Source organism: Oncorhynchus masou, chromosome 27, assembly GCF_036934945.1.
Source record: "Oncorhynchus masou masou isolate Uvic2021 chromosome 27, UVic_Omas_1.1, whole genome shotgun sequence".
NCBI classification, from domain to species: domain Eukaryota; kingdom Metazoa; phylum Chordata; class Actinopteri; order Salmoniformes; family Salmonidae; genus Oncorhynchus; species Oncorhynchus masou.
In genome coordinates, this window is record NC_088238.1 from 28,370,429 (window position 1) to 28,383,841 (window position 13,413).

At 46.7% G+C, this 13,413-nt stretch overlaps 1 protein-coding gene across 9 annotated transcripts in view; it reads right to left on the reverse strand.

The window, feature by feature from the left end:
• The window catches only part of LOC135515949 (signal peptide, CUB and EGF-like domain-containing protein 1), a 135,137-nt gene that overhangs the window by 40,957 nt on the left and 80,767 nt on the right, over positions 1–13,413 (reverse strand). For 5 of the 9 annotated variants that reach the window (XR_010451878.1, XM_064939838.1, XM_064939836.1 and 2 more), the window contains 3 exons: positions 8,783–8,908; positions 6,189–6,305; positions 3,817–3,870 (listed from right to left, as the gene is read on the reverse strand). Coding sequence is in view for 8 of the 9 variants with exons in the window: in XM_064939838.1 (XP_064795910.1) it covers positions 3,817–3,870; positions 6,189–6,305; positions 8,783–8,908 (297 nt within the window). In the remaining variant the exon portion in view is untranslated. The remainder of the gene's footprint in view (positions 1–3,816; positions 3,871–6,188; positions 6,306–8,782; positions 8,909–13,413) is intronic. The other 4 variants (XM_064939840.1, XM_064939839.1, XM_064939835.1 and 1 more) reach the window with 1 other exon arrangement.

Here is a 13,413-nt window from a genome sequence, read left to right on the forward strand (position 1 = left end):
ATAAATGGGGTTGGGGACTAGTGGGGGGGAGCGATGGAGAGGGCATGCATAGAGGAGAGGAGAAGGAGGTCGTCTGGGGGCAGCGCTGGTTGCCTGTTTGTCTATGGAACACATCACAACTGGCTTTAACAGTCAACGCTGGAAACCATGTTCCCAAGCTGGGGGGGGGGGTGAGAAGGGAGAGGGCAAAGGTCGGGGATGGGGTTACGGTTAAGATGAACATGCAGATATGCAGCTGAGCATACACAGATATGCATGAGCAAACGCTGTGTTAGAGTGGATGGGCTGGGGTGGTGAGGAGCTCTACTGGGCCTTGGGAAGAGTGGGAGTCTTTCACTGGGACGTCAGAGTCATTAGGCTCTGAATGAGCATCTCTCTCTGAAGAACTGAATGGGGGGACAGGCCAGGGCACTGCCACTCAGTACAATGGAACTAGGACTGTCTTTGATGTACAAAGTCCTATGGAGGGGGATTTTGGTGAGGAAGGGGTAACTAAAGCCCCCCCCCCCTCTCGGTCACCCCTGGCTTGGCCCGTTACTGGTCTTTCTCAGGCGGTTAGTTTGGGAAGGTTTGGTAGACAAAGTGAAGGACTCTCTGAAGCAGTGTTCACGAATGAATGGAGGCTTTCTGTCTCTCAACTAACGGTTTGGTGTGTGTGTGTATGAGTGTGTATGTGCATGTATGTGCGTGTGTGTTTGTGCCTGTCTGTGCGTGTGTATATGGGTGACTGTGCGTGTGTATATGGGTGACTGTGCGTGTGTATATGGGTGACTGTGCGTGTGTGTATATGGGTGACTGTGCAATTACGTGCTGGTGTATGGATGTGAGTGCTTGTGAGCGTGTGCATGCTTGAGTGCGAGGGTGTGTGCACGTGTGTATGAGCGTGTGAACGTGTGTGTGTGAGTGGGTGGTTGTGTAAGAAAGGGTGAGGAGGAGGAGGAGGAGAAGAGAGGACCCCAGGACTCCTAAGGGGCTCCAAGGAATCAACAGTTCTAAGGCCAGTTTAGAGGAGGCCTTCTGAGGGGGGTTGTTTAGACTGGAGCAGAACTTACACAGGAAATAATCACTGAAGAGAGGAAGGAATGAATCCATAGCAGTGCACTACAGCTAAGAGGAGAACAGTAACGGTAACCAGTAACGATGCACTGAAAGAAAACAGGAGGACAAGAGTTGGTTGCTATTAATGTAACCGCAATTCAAGGAGGGAAAAATGAAAGAAAATACAAATCTGAACAAATGTAGAACAGTAGGATCTCCCATGCAGCCGGACAGACAGAAACACAGACAGGCAGAAGGGTTGCGTAGATTAGTGACAGAAGTATGGTGAGGACAGACGGGCGGGCTGACAGACACGGAGAGCGTGTCAGAGTGAGAATGCATGCGGCTGGCTGGGGTGACGGCATGACGGAGGTGTTATTGAGAAACAGGCAGGGTTCCTGGTCCCTGTTTCTACAGGTGGATGAGGGAGGAGGTGCTGATGGGTGGGGGTGGGTGGATGACGTGGGTTTCGGGGGTTGCCACAGCAACAGGATTTCGTTTGCTTGTTGAGGCCGTTGTACTGTACTGTTAGGGGGAGGGGGGCATATTGCAGGTTGGAGGAGGGGAAGTTGTTTGGAGCGATGTTCGTTTTTGGTTTGGGTGGGTAGCTCTATGTAACGTTAGATCAGGCTGCAACTGAGATGTTCACTCTAATCCTGTATCATTGTTTTATTAGTTCCCCCAGAGTCTTTAATTGAATTCCCTTTTATAATCTTAATTAAGGATTTAACCCTCTTTGAATTGAATTTGAACATGGATGCTCAGACAAGACAGGCAATCAGTAACTATCACCAGAAAGCAGGAGGAGGTAGGTAGGGAGGAAGAGGAGGAGGAGGAGGAAGAGGAGGAGCACCAGAGACAGCACTACACAAAGGTGGGTCAAAGGTGGGCCCAGTGACAGAGCAGTTGGGACACTCAGACCACAGAGGAGCATTTCCTCTCGCCAGAGAGAAAAAGACACGGGACAGAGGGAGAAGGAGAACAGGGTTTCTCTCTCTCTTTCATTCTTTCGGAGGTTTTCCACTTCTTCCGTGGATGTCGTTGGTCCTCGCATGGCTGGAAAGGAAAATGTTACGGGCACAAAATGAAGGCAGTTCTGTGAGATTGTGTGAGAACACAGCATTGATGATACTGTATAGTAGAGATCTGCTTGTGGGGAGAGAGAGAGGGCTTCTCCAGTGTTCTAGTACAGCAGGAATGACAACACACAGAAAAGGGGTTTATTTGTGACATGACAGAAGACCTGTGTGTGTGTGTGTGTGCATGTGTGTGTTTTAATTCCAGTTAGAACAGGGATTGCAGGGATCATCAACTAGATTCAGCCGCAAATTGACTGCAAATTGACCGCAAGAAGCCCAAACATATAGAATATTTGACTAAAACAATAATTTCAAACCTTGCTTACAATTGCATCACTTCTATTATGGGTGGGAACAGATTTGCTAAATTAAAATCAATTCAAGCTGATTTCCTGGTGTTTTTACAGTCTTATGTCCAACAATGGAAAAAAATAAAAAATACAAAAAAATAATAATATATTTATTTTTTTGCTCTGAAAACTTTTAGGGCCAAATTAAACCACCCGCAGGACAAATTTGGCCCACGGGCCTTCAGTTGAGGAACCCTGAGGTATTGTGTTCAGTGTCTTGCCTAATCTCAGATGCATCTGAACTTAGTCAACTCCAGAAATGGTTTAACTCCTTCTGGGGGCAAATGTACAGACTTTGACTAACTGGTATAACGTAACACAAGAAAAAGAGTGTGTATCTGCCAATCTGCTTTAGCTTGCCACGGATTTTGCAACTCGGTGGGATAAACCTTGTTTAGGAGCTATGGAGAAACAAGGGAGTCTGTAAATCACTGTCTCGTTACGGACAGACAGACACCGCCAGGCTCCCTTCGGAACACTCCGGGAACGTCCAGGAACGTCTCTGTGCACCCCAAAAAAATTGAAGTATTTGTTTTTTTAAAGACAGAAAAAAATACTATTTGGTACGTCCAAGCCTCCACACTTGCCAAATGTGGGACTGGGGTCCGTTGGAAGGAAGGCAAAGAAGAAAAAAAACATGAAAAACTCTTTCACTTACCTGGAACCTCTCATTTATCTTCTGCAAATTCCCCCAGAAAAAAAATCATGAACATTTCCTCTCTGTTCGGCTTCGGAGCCACCATAGCCACGGGATACGGGCCACAATGACAGGCGGGCGTAAAAGTTAGCCATTTGGCAAACAGTGGCATGCAGGCCTGGCGTCTCTCGGGCTGGCGATGGGCATGCGTTACACTGACTTGGCTAGTTTTCCCGGCGTAATGAAGATGATGAATGTGTTTTTCAACTTCTGAGACGTCTCAACTATTCTTTTTCCAGTTTCCACCACAGCCCTACCTACTGATCAAACCCCCTATATTCCTTCTTTCACTCCCTGACACGTTAACACACTACTACTACTACTACACTGACTACTCTGTCGGCAGTCAAAGTACATGTTTGTCTGGGAGTGTGTATATTGGTACAGGTGTAATTGTGTGATTAAAAGAGAAAGAGAAAGAGAGAGAGAAACAGACAGCCAGAGAGAGCGACACATAAAGGAAAGTGACACTGAATGATCATACAACTCCCCTCTACGACATTGCAAATCAGCTATTTTCAACATGCGCTGGAAGCCAGGTTTTTTGAGTACACATTTAGATGGGGAGAATTCTTTATTCCGGCTTCTCCCCATGCCACGATCTCCAAAAACAGGGTGAGCAGTCTTCAGGCCCCAGACAGGAAATAATCACCATCGTCATCGTGAAACTCCGGGCGACATTTTCGGGGTGCAACAGAGCACAGATCTGTGTAAAAATACTGTAAAGCACGTTATAATCTGTCAGCGGGATTACAGATCGTTGAAGAAAAATGTATAATTGAATCACACTGCCAGATTATAATGAGGTTTACGGTATTTTCACACAGATTTGTGCTCTTTTGCACGGCGAAAATGTCGCCCTCCAATTCAATTACTCACAGCTTCAAGTTACTCACATCACTTTGTGTATATTTTCAAGAAAAAAATAAACATTTGAGAATGCACTTTAAGGTTGGTTGATTATCTAGAAAATGTAAATATGTTACTGCGCTCTCTCTAACGATCTCTCACTCATCCTGTCCATCTCTCCTGCTCTGTCTCACTCTCTCTTTCTGAATGTATCAGGGGCTCAATCTCTCCCCCTCTGTCTTTTGTTGTAAGTGTATAAATAAGATGAGGCCGGGGTAGGGAGAGAGGGCTCAGGGGTGAAGTTAACTCATCCCAAAGCCCTTCTCACCAGTTTCTCTCACACATCTATAACATCTACAGCAAAACAATTGAGAAATAATAGAGCTTTAACAGTAATATGTACTCTAATGTGCACTGAGTAACATTACCAGTCAAAAGTTTGGACACATCTACTTATTCCAGGGTTTTTCTTTATTTTTACTATTTTCGTTTTGTAGAATAATAGTGAAGACATCAAAACTATGAAATGACACATATGGAATCATGTAGTAACCAAAACAGTGTTAAACAAATCAAAATAGATTTTGGATTCTTCAAAATAGCCACCCTTTGCCTTGATGACAGCTTTGTACAATCTTGGCATTCTCTCAACCAGCTTCATGAGGAATGCTTTTCCAACAGTCTTGAAGGAGTTCCCACATATGCTGAGTACTTTTTGGCTGCTTTTCCTTCACTCTGCGGTCCAACTCATCCCAAACCATCTCAATTGGGTTGAGGTCAGGTGATTGTGGAGGCCAGGTCATCTGATGCACCACTCCATCACTCTCCTTCTTGGTAAAAAAGCCCTTACACAGCCTGGAGGTGTGTTTGGGTCATTGTCCTGTTGAAAAACAAATGATCGTCCCACTAAGCGCAAACCAGATGGGATGGCGTATCTCTGCAGAATGCTGTGGTAGCCATGCTGGTTAAGTGTGCCTTGAATTCTAAATAAATCACTGACATTGTCACCAGCAAAGCACCCCCACACCATCACACCTACTCTTCCATGCTTCACGGTGAGAACCACACATGCGGAGATCATCTGTTCACCTACTCTGCGTCTCACAGAGACATGGCGGTTGGAACCAAAAATCTCACATTTGGACTCATCAGACCAAAGGACAAATATACACCGGTCTAATGTCCATTGCTCCTGTTTCTTGGCCCCAACAAGGCTCTTCTTATTATTGGTGTCCTTTAGTAGTGGTTTCCTTGCAGAAAATTGGCCATGAAGGCCTGATTCATGCAGTCTCCTCTGAACAGTTGATTTTGAGATGTGTCTGTTACTTGAACTCTGTGAAGCATTTATTTGGGCTGCAATTTCTGAGGCTGTTAACTCTAATGAACTTATCATCTGCAGCAGAGCTACCTCTGGGTCTTCCTTTCCTGTGGCGGCCCTCATGAGAGGCAGTTTCATCATAGCGCTTGATGGTTTTTGTGACTGACCTTCATGTCTTAAAGTAATGATGGACTGACATTTCTCTTTGCTTATTTGAGGTGTTCTTGCCATAATATGGACTTAGTCTTTAACCAAATAGGGCTATCTTCTGTATACCACCCCTATCTTGTCACAACACAACTGATTGGTTCTTACCCATTAAGAAGGAAATAAATTCCACAAATTAACAAGGCACACCCGTTTATTTTAAATGCATTCCAGGTGACTACCTCATGAAGCTGGTTGAGAGAATGCCAATAGTGTGTAAAGCTGTCATCAAGGCAAAGGGTGGCTACTTTGAAGAATCTCAAATGTAAAATATTGGTTACTACATGATTACATATGTGTTATTTCATAGTTTTGATGTCTTCACTATTATTATACAATGTAGAAAATAGTCAAAATTAAGAAAAACCCTGGAATGAGTAGGTGTGTCCAAACTTTTGACTGGTACTGTGTATGATTTGAGAGGATTGAGGAAGTTGATTGCTTGAACAAAAGTGTATGATGTGTGTGTCAATTTAGAGTCTACACTGTTTTGTAAGGTATATAAATTGTGGGGAATGTGTGTGCCTCTCTCACTCTCTTTGTGTGTGTGTGTTACATAAGTGAGTGGGTGTACCTGTATGTGTGTGTGTGTGTGTGTGTGTGTGGCAGAAATGATTCAAAGAGATGAAGTACAGTCTGTTGTCACTCACCGATGCAGGTCTTGCTGTCTGAGTGCAGGGCGTACTTCTGGTGACAGCCACAAACCGGCCCCACATCCGTATCGTCACACATGTGCTGGCAGCCTCCGTTCCCATAGTTACACGTCACTGGCAACATACAAGGATTGTAAGGGAGCGGTATAGCCCCCCCCCCCCATACACCCTGACTATACACTCAAATACCTTACACCAAAAAGAGAAATCTGTTTTTAAGTGCTTGGGCAGACATTAATTCACTGTGTGCTGCTTCTTATGATCTTCAGACACAGTCCCCCAACAATAACAGTGAGAAGGCCCCAGAGTACATTCCTAATGTAGGGTAATAAAGTAGCAGAATGTGAGCCATGACCGGAGCCGGCCTCCCTCTGTTCCCTATGCTCTATCTGCTCTCTTCATGACAGGTGACATGGGTTCACCAGACACTGGGTTGGACCAGGACAGAGAGAGAGAGAGAGAGAAAGCGAGAGAGAGTGGGAGAGAGAGAGAGGGAGAAAGAGAGAGAGAGAGAGAGAGAGGAGAGAGTGAGAGAGAGAGATAGCGAGAGTGAGTGAGAGAGAAATAGAGAAGAGGGAGAGAGAGAGCGAGAGAGTGAGAGAGATAGCGAGAGTGAGTGAGAGAGAGAAATAGAGAAGAGGGAGAGAGAGAGCGAGAGAGTGAGAGAGAGAGATATTATCTACCTTACTTGCTTTGGCAATGTTAACACATGTTACCCATGCCAATAAAGCCCCTTGAATTGAATTGAATTGAGAGAGAGAAATAACAACAATGAGAGAGAGAGAGAGAAATAACAACATTGAGAGAGAGAGAGAGAGAGAGAGAGAGAGAGAGAGAGAGAGAGAGAGAGAGAGAGAGAGAGAGAGAGAGAGAGAGAGAAATAACAACATTGAGAGAGAGTGAGTGATGGGCAGAATAAAAAGGAAGTATTTTTATGGGAGTATAATCATACGCATTGAGACCTGTTAATAACCCCTGCTCTGACGTTTACAAGCTTGTCCTGGAAGAAGAGAGGGGGAGAGGAGGGGGGTGGGTTGGAGAGGAGAAGAGATAACGAGAGAGAGAGAAACAGAGAACAAGAAAGACAGAGAGAGAACGAGAGAGAGAGAACAAGAGAGAGTGAGAGAACAAGAGAGAGCGAGAGAAAACAAGAGAGAGATAGAGAGAGAACCAAAGAGAGGAGCTGAAGCCCATAAAGCTCCTCTCTGTGCTCTGCGTCTCCAGCCTAACCTGGAGCTTTTATCACAAGTTTACTACAGCACGGCTGAGAGTAGTGTGTGTGTGTGTGTGTGTGTGTGTGTGTGTGTGTGTGTGTGTGTGTGTGTGTGTGTGTGTGTGTGTGTGTGTGTGTGTGTGTGTGTGTGTGTGTGTGTGTGTGTGTGTGGGGGTATGTGTTTGTGAGTCAGCGTGTATGTGTGTCAGTGTGTGTGTGAGTCAGTGTGTGTGTGAGAGTCAGTGTGTGAGTCAGTGTGTGAGTCAGTGTGTGTGTGTGTGTGTGTCAGTGTGTGTGTGTGAGTCAGTGTGTGTGTGTGTGTCAGTGTGTGTGTCAGTGTGTGTGTGTGTCAGTGTCTGTGTGGGTGTGTGTCAGTGTGTGTGTGTGTGTCAGTGTGTGTGTCAGTGTGTGTGTCAGTGTGTGTGTCAGAGTGCGTGTCAGTGTGTGTGTGTGTCAGTGTGTGTGTCAGTGTGTGTGTCAGTGTGTGTGTCAGAGTGCGTGTCAGAGTGTGTGTGTGTTTTACTACAGCTCCGCTACAGCCGACACTCCGCTGCCGAGCACATTCCTCTTCACACCGCAAATGAAATACTAACGTCCCGACTCATAACAAACCCTCTTCCTCTTCAGTCGGTGGGACACATTAAATAGAGTGGAGGATTTCACAATGTTTCACTGGCGTTTGTAAGCAGGACAAACTGTGTTACCAAATCAAATGTAACTAATAAATAGCTTCCTTTCCCCTCCTGAATGGCTACTATGAGTTGAATTTAAATTCCATGGCTCAGCGCACAGGATGCAAATAATATGATGAGGTGAAGTTTTTTCTGAACATCCTTAATATGCTTTCATGAAGATTCAGATATGCTATACTGGCTACTGAATGTATAATTGTCTGGCCTCAGTGATAGCTAGCACTGTAGCATAAATCAATTCTAAAAACCCATTATTTAGCCCAGCCTGCCTCCCGTAGCGTTTTGCTGCTATCTAAGCAAATGAAGGTGATCTGTTCTAGGAGACACTGGTGAGGCAGAGCACAGTCCCTGAGAGAGAGACAGAGAGAGAGAGAGAGAGAGAGAGAGAGAGAGAAAGAGACAGAGAGAAAGAGACAGAGAGAGAGTGAGACAGAGAGACAGACAGAGAAAGAGAGAGACAGAGAAAGAGAGAGACAGAGAGAGAGTGAGACAGACAGAGAGAAAGAGAGAGAGACAGACAGAAAAATACAACAACACGGTTGGAACACAACACTACAGTGCATGGCTTTGACCTTGGCTCTGGAGTGGGTGACCCCAACCGGAACTGTACAAAGCGCTCGTATATAATTCACCACAGGGCTGTTTAGGGCCCCAGTGGTGGGCGATAGCCCGTGGAGGGTACGTACATGAACAGTCTCTTTGGTTCTTTGCCAACTCGAACCCGGGCCGGCACTCACAAGCTACGCCACCCTTGGGAGTCTCCCTGCAGATGTGGGCGCAGCCGTGATCCTTGTTCATGCAGTTCATTCCATCTGTGAAGGGAGTGAGCGGGAGGGAGGGAGGTGGAGGATAAAAGAGAAATCATATTAGTGGTAGATGGGTCTGTAGACCTGTAGTAGAGGACCAAAGGTCTTTGTAGGAGCCCTGCAAGATGAATCAGATGACTGTCTGATTTGGCTCATCCTACAGCCCCATGTTATAGAGGAGAACGAGCCATGCTAGAAAACATTAATGAGTATGGTTGTAAAATTCTGGGAACTTTCAATACATTTTCTGGTTTTCCATAAATCCTGGTTGGAAGGTTCTGGATTTCCTGCTTATTCCAGGAGTCCTCCAATCGTGATTGCTGGAAAACCAGTGAATTTATTGAAAGTTCCCTGGATTTTGAAACCCTATTGATGGGGGTCATAACCATGTCTGACTGATTGACTGATGGGTTACGAGCCTGACAGCAGCCAGTTGGACTAACAGAGAGTGGGCTGATGGGAGAAGGCCTATTCAAACATCCTCATGCAAAACAATGGAGGGGGTGAACTTCCCCCTCCATCACTAACACACTACAGACTCCTCGAGGGTCATGTGCTGCGAGATTTTTATGAGCAAAATAAACGTGTTAAACATTCCTGCCTCCCATTCCATCCTCTCTGGGGATAGCTCAGAGGCGTCGCGGTTAGCCCTGGCCGGACAAAGCTGAGGACAATACACATCGGTCATTTTACAATCACACTTCTCTCCTCTCTTTCTCTCTGTGTGTGTGTGTGTGTGTGTGTGTGTGTGTGTGTGTGTGTGTGTGTGTGTGTGTGTGTGTGTGTGTGTGTGTGTGTGTGTGTGTGTGTGTGTGTGTGTGTGTGAGAGGGAGGGAGGGACGGGGGCTTATCAAACGGAGGCTGTGGATCCCAATGTTTTCCTTCCCTAATTGCACAAAGCCGGTTTCATGCTCTCTGACTTCCTGCCTGAGTGCACTGCGGGTCAGGGGGACATTTTGGATTACACATTAGACACATATTCACATACGCACAATTTCTTGCGCACACAGACACATACAAGTCCCAGTCAGAGAGCATATGCCAGGATCAATTAAGCCAAGTGTTAATTTAACGAATCCACACAGTCCAACTCCCTCCTCCCCCCAGTCCTCCCCTCCTCCCTCCACAGTTCAGTGGTGATCTGAGGTTCTTTCAGTCCTAGTGGCTGTACATCCCACCCGTTTGATGTGGCTTCAGCCTCGGCCCATTGATTTACACAGCAGCCCGGCTCACTAATAACTTAAATGCCCCAGTACTTAAATCTTCATTAGAGGGGAGATGAGGGGGGAGAGCAGAAGAGACTTTGGGGGCCGGGACTCTCTAGAGAGGAGTGGAGCAGGAAAACGCAGCCGAAGATATCATTAGGGTCTGGGAAGGGTCGGGACAAGTTACACTGAGCTTTTTGAGAATATTTTGGAATCTCTCCCTGTCGGGAGCAGGGATCCGATGATGAATGTCTTATGATGAATGTCTTGTGTGTGAGTGTGTGATGAGTGTGAGTGTGTGATGAGTGTGAGTGTGTGATGAGTGTGAGTGTGTGATGAGTGTGAGTGTGTGATGAGTGTGAGTATGTGATGAGTGTGAGTGTGTGATGAGTGTGAGTGTGTGATGATTGTGAGTGTGTGATGAGTGTGAGTGTGTGATGACTGTGAGTGTGTGATGAGTGTGAGTGTGTGATGAGTGTGAGTGTGTGATGAGTGTGAGTGTGTGATGAGTGTGAGTGTGTGATGAGTGTGAGTGTGTGATGAGTGTGAGTGTGTGATGAGTGTGAGTATGTGATGAGTGTGAGTGTGTGATGAGTGTGAGTGTGTGATGAGTGTGAGTGTGTGATGAGTGTGAGTGTGTGATGAGTGTGAGTGTGTGATGAGTGTGGGCGAGTACATCAAAGTTACTTAGACACCTTGACGTTCCTAAAAAAAAATCTCAAAATAAAACCCAAAATGGTCATTAAGGTGACATGTCGGGCAGAGAAAAGAGAGATGGATGGAGAGAGAGGGAGGGCACTAAGAGGATGTAGAGAGAGGGAGGGCACTAAGAGGATGAAGAGAGGGGAGGGCACTAAGAGGATGTAGAGAGAGGGAGGGCACTAAGAGGATGAAGAGAGAGGGAGGGCACTAAGAGGATGAAGAGAGAGGGAGGGCACTAAGAGGATGTAGAGAGAGGGAGGGCACTAAGAGGATGAAGAGAGAGGGAGGGCACTAAGAGGATGTAGAGAGAGGGAGGGCACTAAGAGGATGAAGAGAGAGGGGGAGGGCACTAAGAGGAGGAAGAGAGAGGGAGGGCACTAAGAGGATGTAGAGAGAGGGAGGGCACTAAGAGGATGAAGAGAGAGGGAGGGCACTAAGAGGATGTAGAGAGAGGGAGGGCACTAAGAGGATGAAGAGAGAGGGAGGGCACTAAGAGGATGAAGAGAGAGGGAGGGCACTAAGAGGATGGAGAGGGAGGGCACTAAGAGGATGAAGAGAGAGGGAGGGCACTAAGAGGATGTAGAGAGAGGGAGGGCACTAAGAGGATGAAGAGAGAGGGAGGGCACTAAGAGGATGTAGAGAGAGGGAGGGCACTAAGAGGATGTAGAGAGAGAGAGGGCACTAAGAGGATGAAGAGAGAGGAGGGCACTAAGAGGATGTAGAGAGAGGGAGGGCACTAAGAGGATGTAGAGAGAGGGAGGGCACTAAGAGGATGAAGAGAGAGGGAGGGCACTAAGAGGATGTAGAGAGAGGGAGGGCACTAAGAGGATGAAGAGAGAGGGAGGGCACTAAGAGGATGTAGAGAGAGGGAGGGCACTAAGAGGATGAAGAGAGAGGGAGGGCACTAAGAGGAGGAAGAGAGAGGGAGGGCACTAAGAGGATGTAGAGAGAGGGAGGGCACTAAGAGGATGAAGAGAGAGGGAGGGCACTAAGAGGATGTAGAGAGAGGAGGGCACTAAGAGGATGTAGAGAGAGGGAGGGCACTAAGAGGATGTAGAGAGAGGGAGGGCACTAAGAGGATGAAGAGAGAGGGAGGACACTAAGAGGATGTAGAGAGAGGGAGGGCACTAAGAGGATGAAGAGAGAGGGAGGGCACTAAGAGGATGTAGAGAGAGGGAGGGCACTAAGAGGAGGAAGAGAGAGGGAGGGCACTAAGAGGATGAAGAGAGAGGGGGAGTGGGTCCTCCTCTAAAGAAAACATCCCTGGGACTTCAACAACCACGGAATGCATTCTCTCACAAGGGACGTTTACCAAGACAACACCCCCCCCCCCCTCCCCAGACACCCCCTCCACTACATCCTGGTCCTCTCCAAAGCTGTCAAAGAGCACTGGGTAGCCCTCTCTGGTTTTCCCTCTGTGGTGGGATGAGAATAACAGACCATGGGGGGCCCTTCATGTGCCTCATTAGGGGTCCAAAGTACCTCCTTAGATAGGGGTGCTAGGAAGCCCCCTTTACAGACAAATCTAACACCACTGTCCTCAAGCGTCTCCTTTCTAAAGACTCAATCTGAAAGATTCCCTACTCATCGGAGGTGTTTAGGCGACACTGTGAAAAAAATGTAACAAATAATGCTAAATGTTCATATATGTAGCGTGGAATATAAAGTTATTCTTGTTCCTGTACAATAATGTATTTTGGATTATGCAAGTGTACGCATTTCACATTTGAGTTATCCTTTAAATCCACTGAAAGTAAACTCGAATCGGTTAGGTTAGGAAACGTTTCCTTACGGAAAAGGAATATCTACGGCAGCCTCAACAACGCAACAGTTGACAAAAGATGCACTGTGTCTGTTTTGAAGACCAAACTCACAACAAAGCAGTGTGTACAACTTCCTCTATAGTCAAATTTAAACCTGGGAGAAGTCAAATAAACGCTCCCCACCATGTCACATGTCGAGCTCTGACGAACTCAGTTTGGGCTAAAGGTCAACGACAGGGGGGGGGAGAGAGAGAAAGACAGAGACAGAGAGAGAACAGACAGACAGAGAGAGAGACATATCTCAGGGAGTATGGAACAGAAAAGAGCTCGAAGTGAGACGGTAAAGGTTGAGTTGAGAGCAGGGCTGACTGTTCCATTCCAGCACCCTGTTCTCATTGTTTTGACTGGGGAGCCACTGAATCACTCTGTAGTTGAGAAGAGGAGAGGAGGAAGTAGTGTACTGGACGAGAAGAGAGAAGGTAATAGTAATAGTAAGAGAGGAGAAGAGGTAGTAGTACTGTATTAGGGGAGGAGAGGAGGTAGTAGTACTGTAGTAGGGGAGGAGAGGAGGTAGTAGTACTGTAGTAGGGGAGGAGAGGAGGTAGTAGTACTGTAGTAGGGGAAGAGAGGAGGTAGTAGTACTGTATTAGGGGAGGAGAGGAGGTAGTAGTACTGTAGTAGGGGAGGAGAGGAGGTAGTAGTACTGTAGTAGGGGAGGCGAGGAGGTAGTAGTACTGTAGTAGGGGAAGAGAGGAGGTAGTAGTACTGTAGTAGGGGAAGAGAGGAGGTAGTAGTACTGTATTAGGGGAGGAGAGGAGGTAGTAGTACTGTAGTAGGGGAG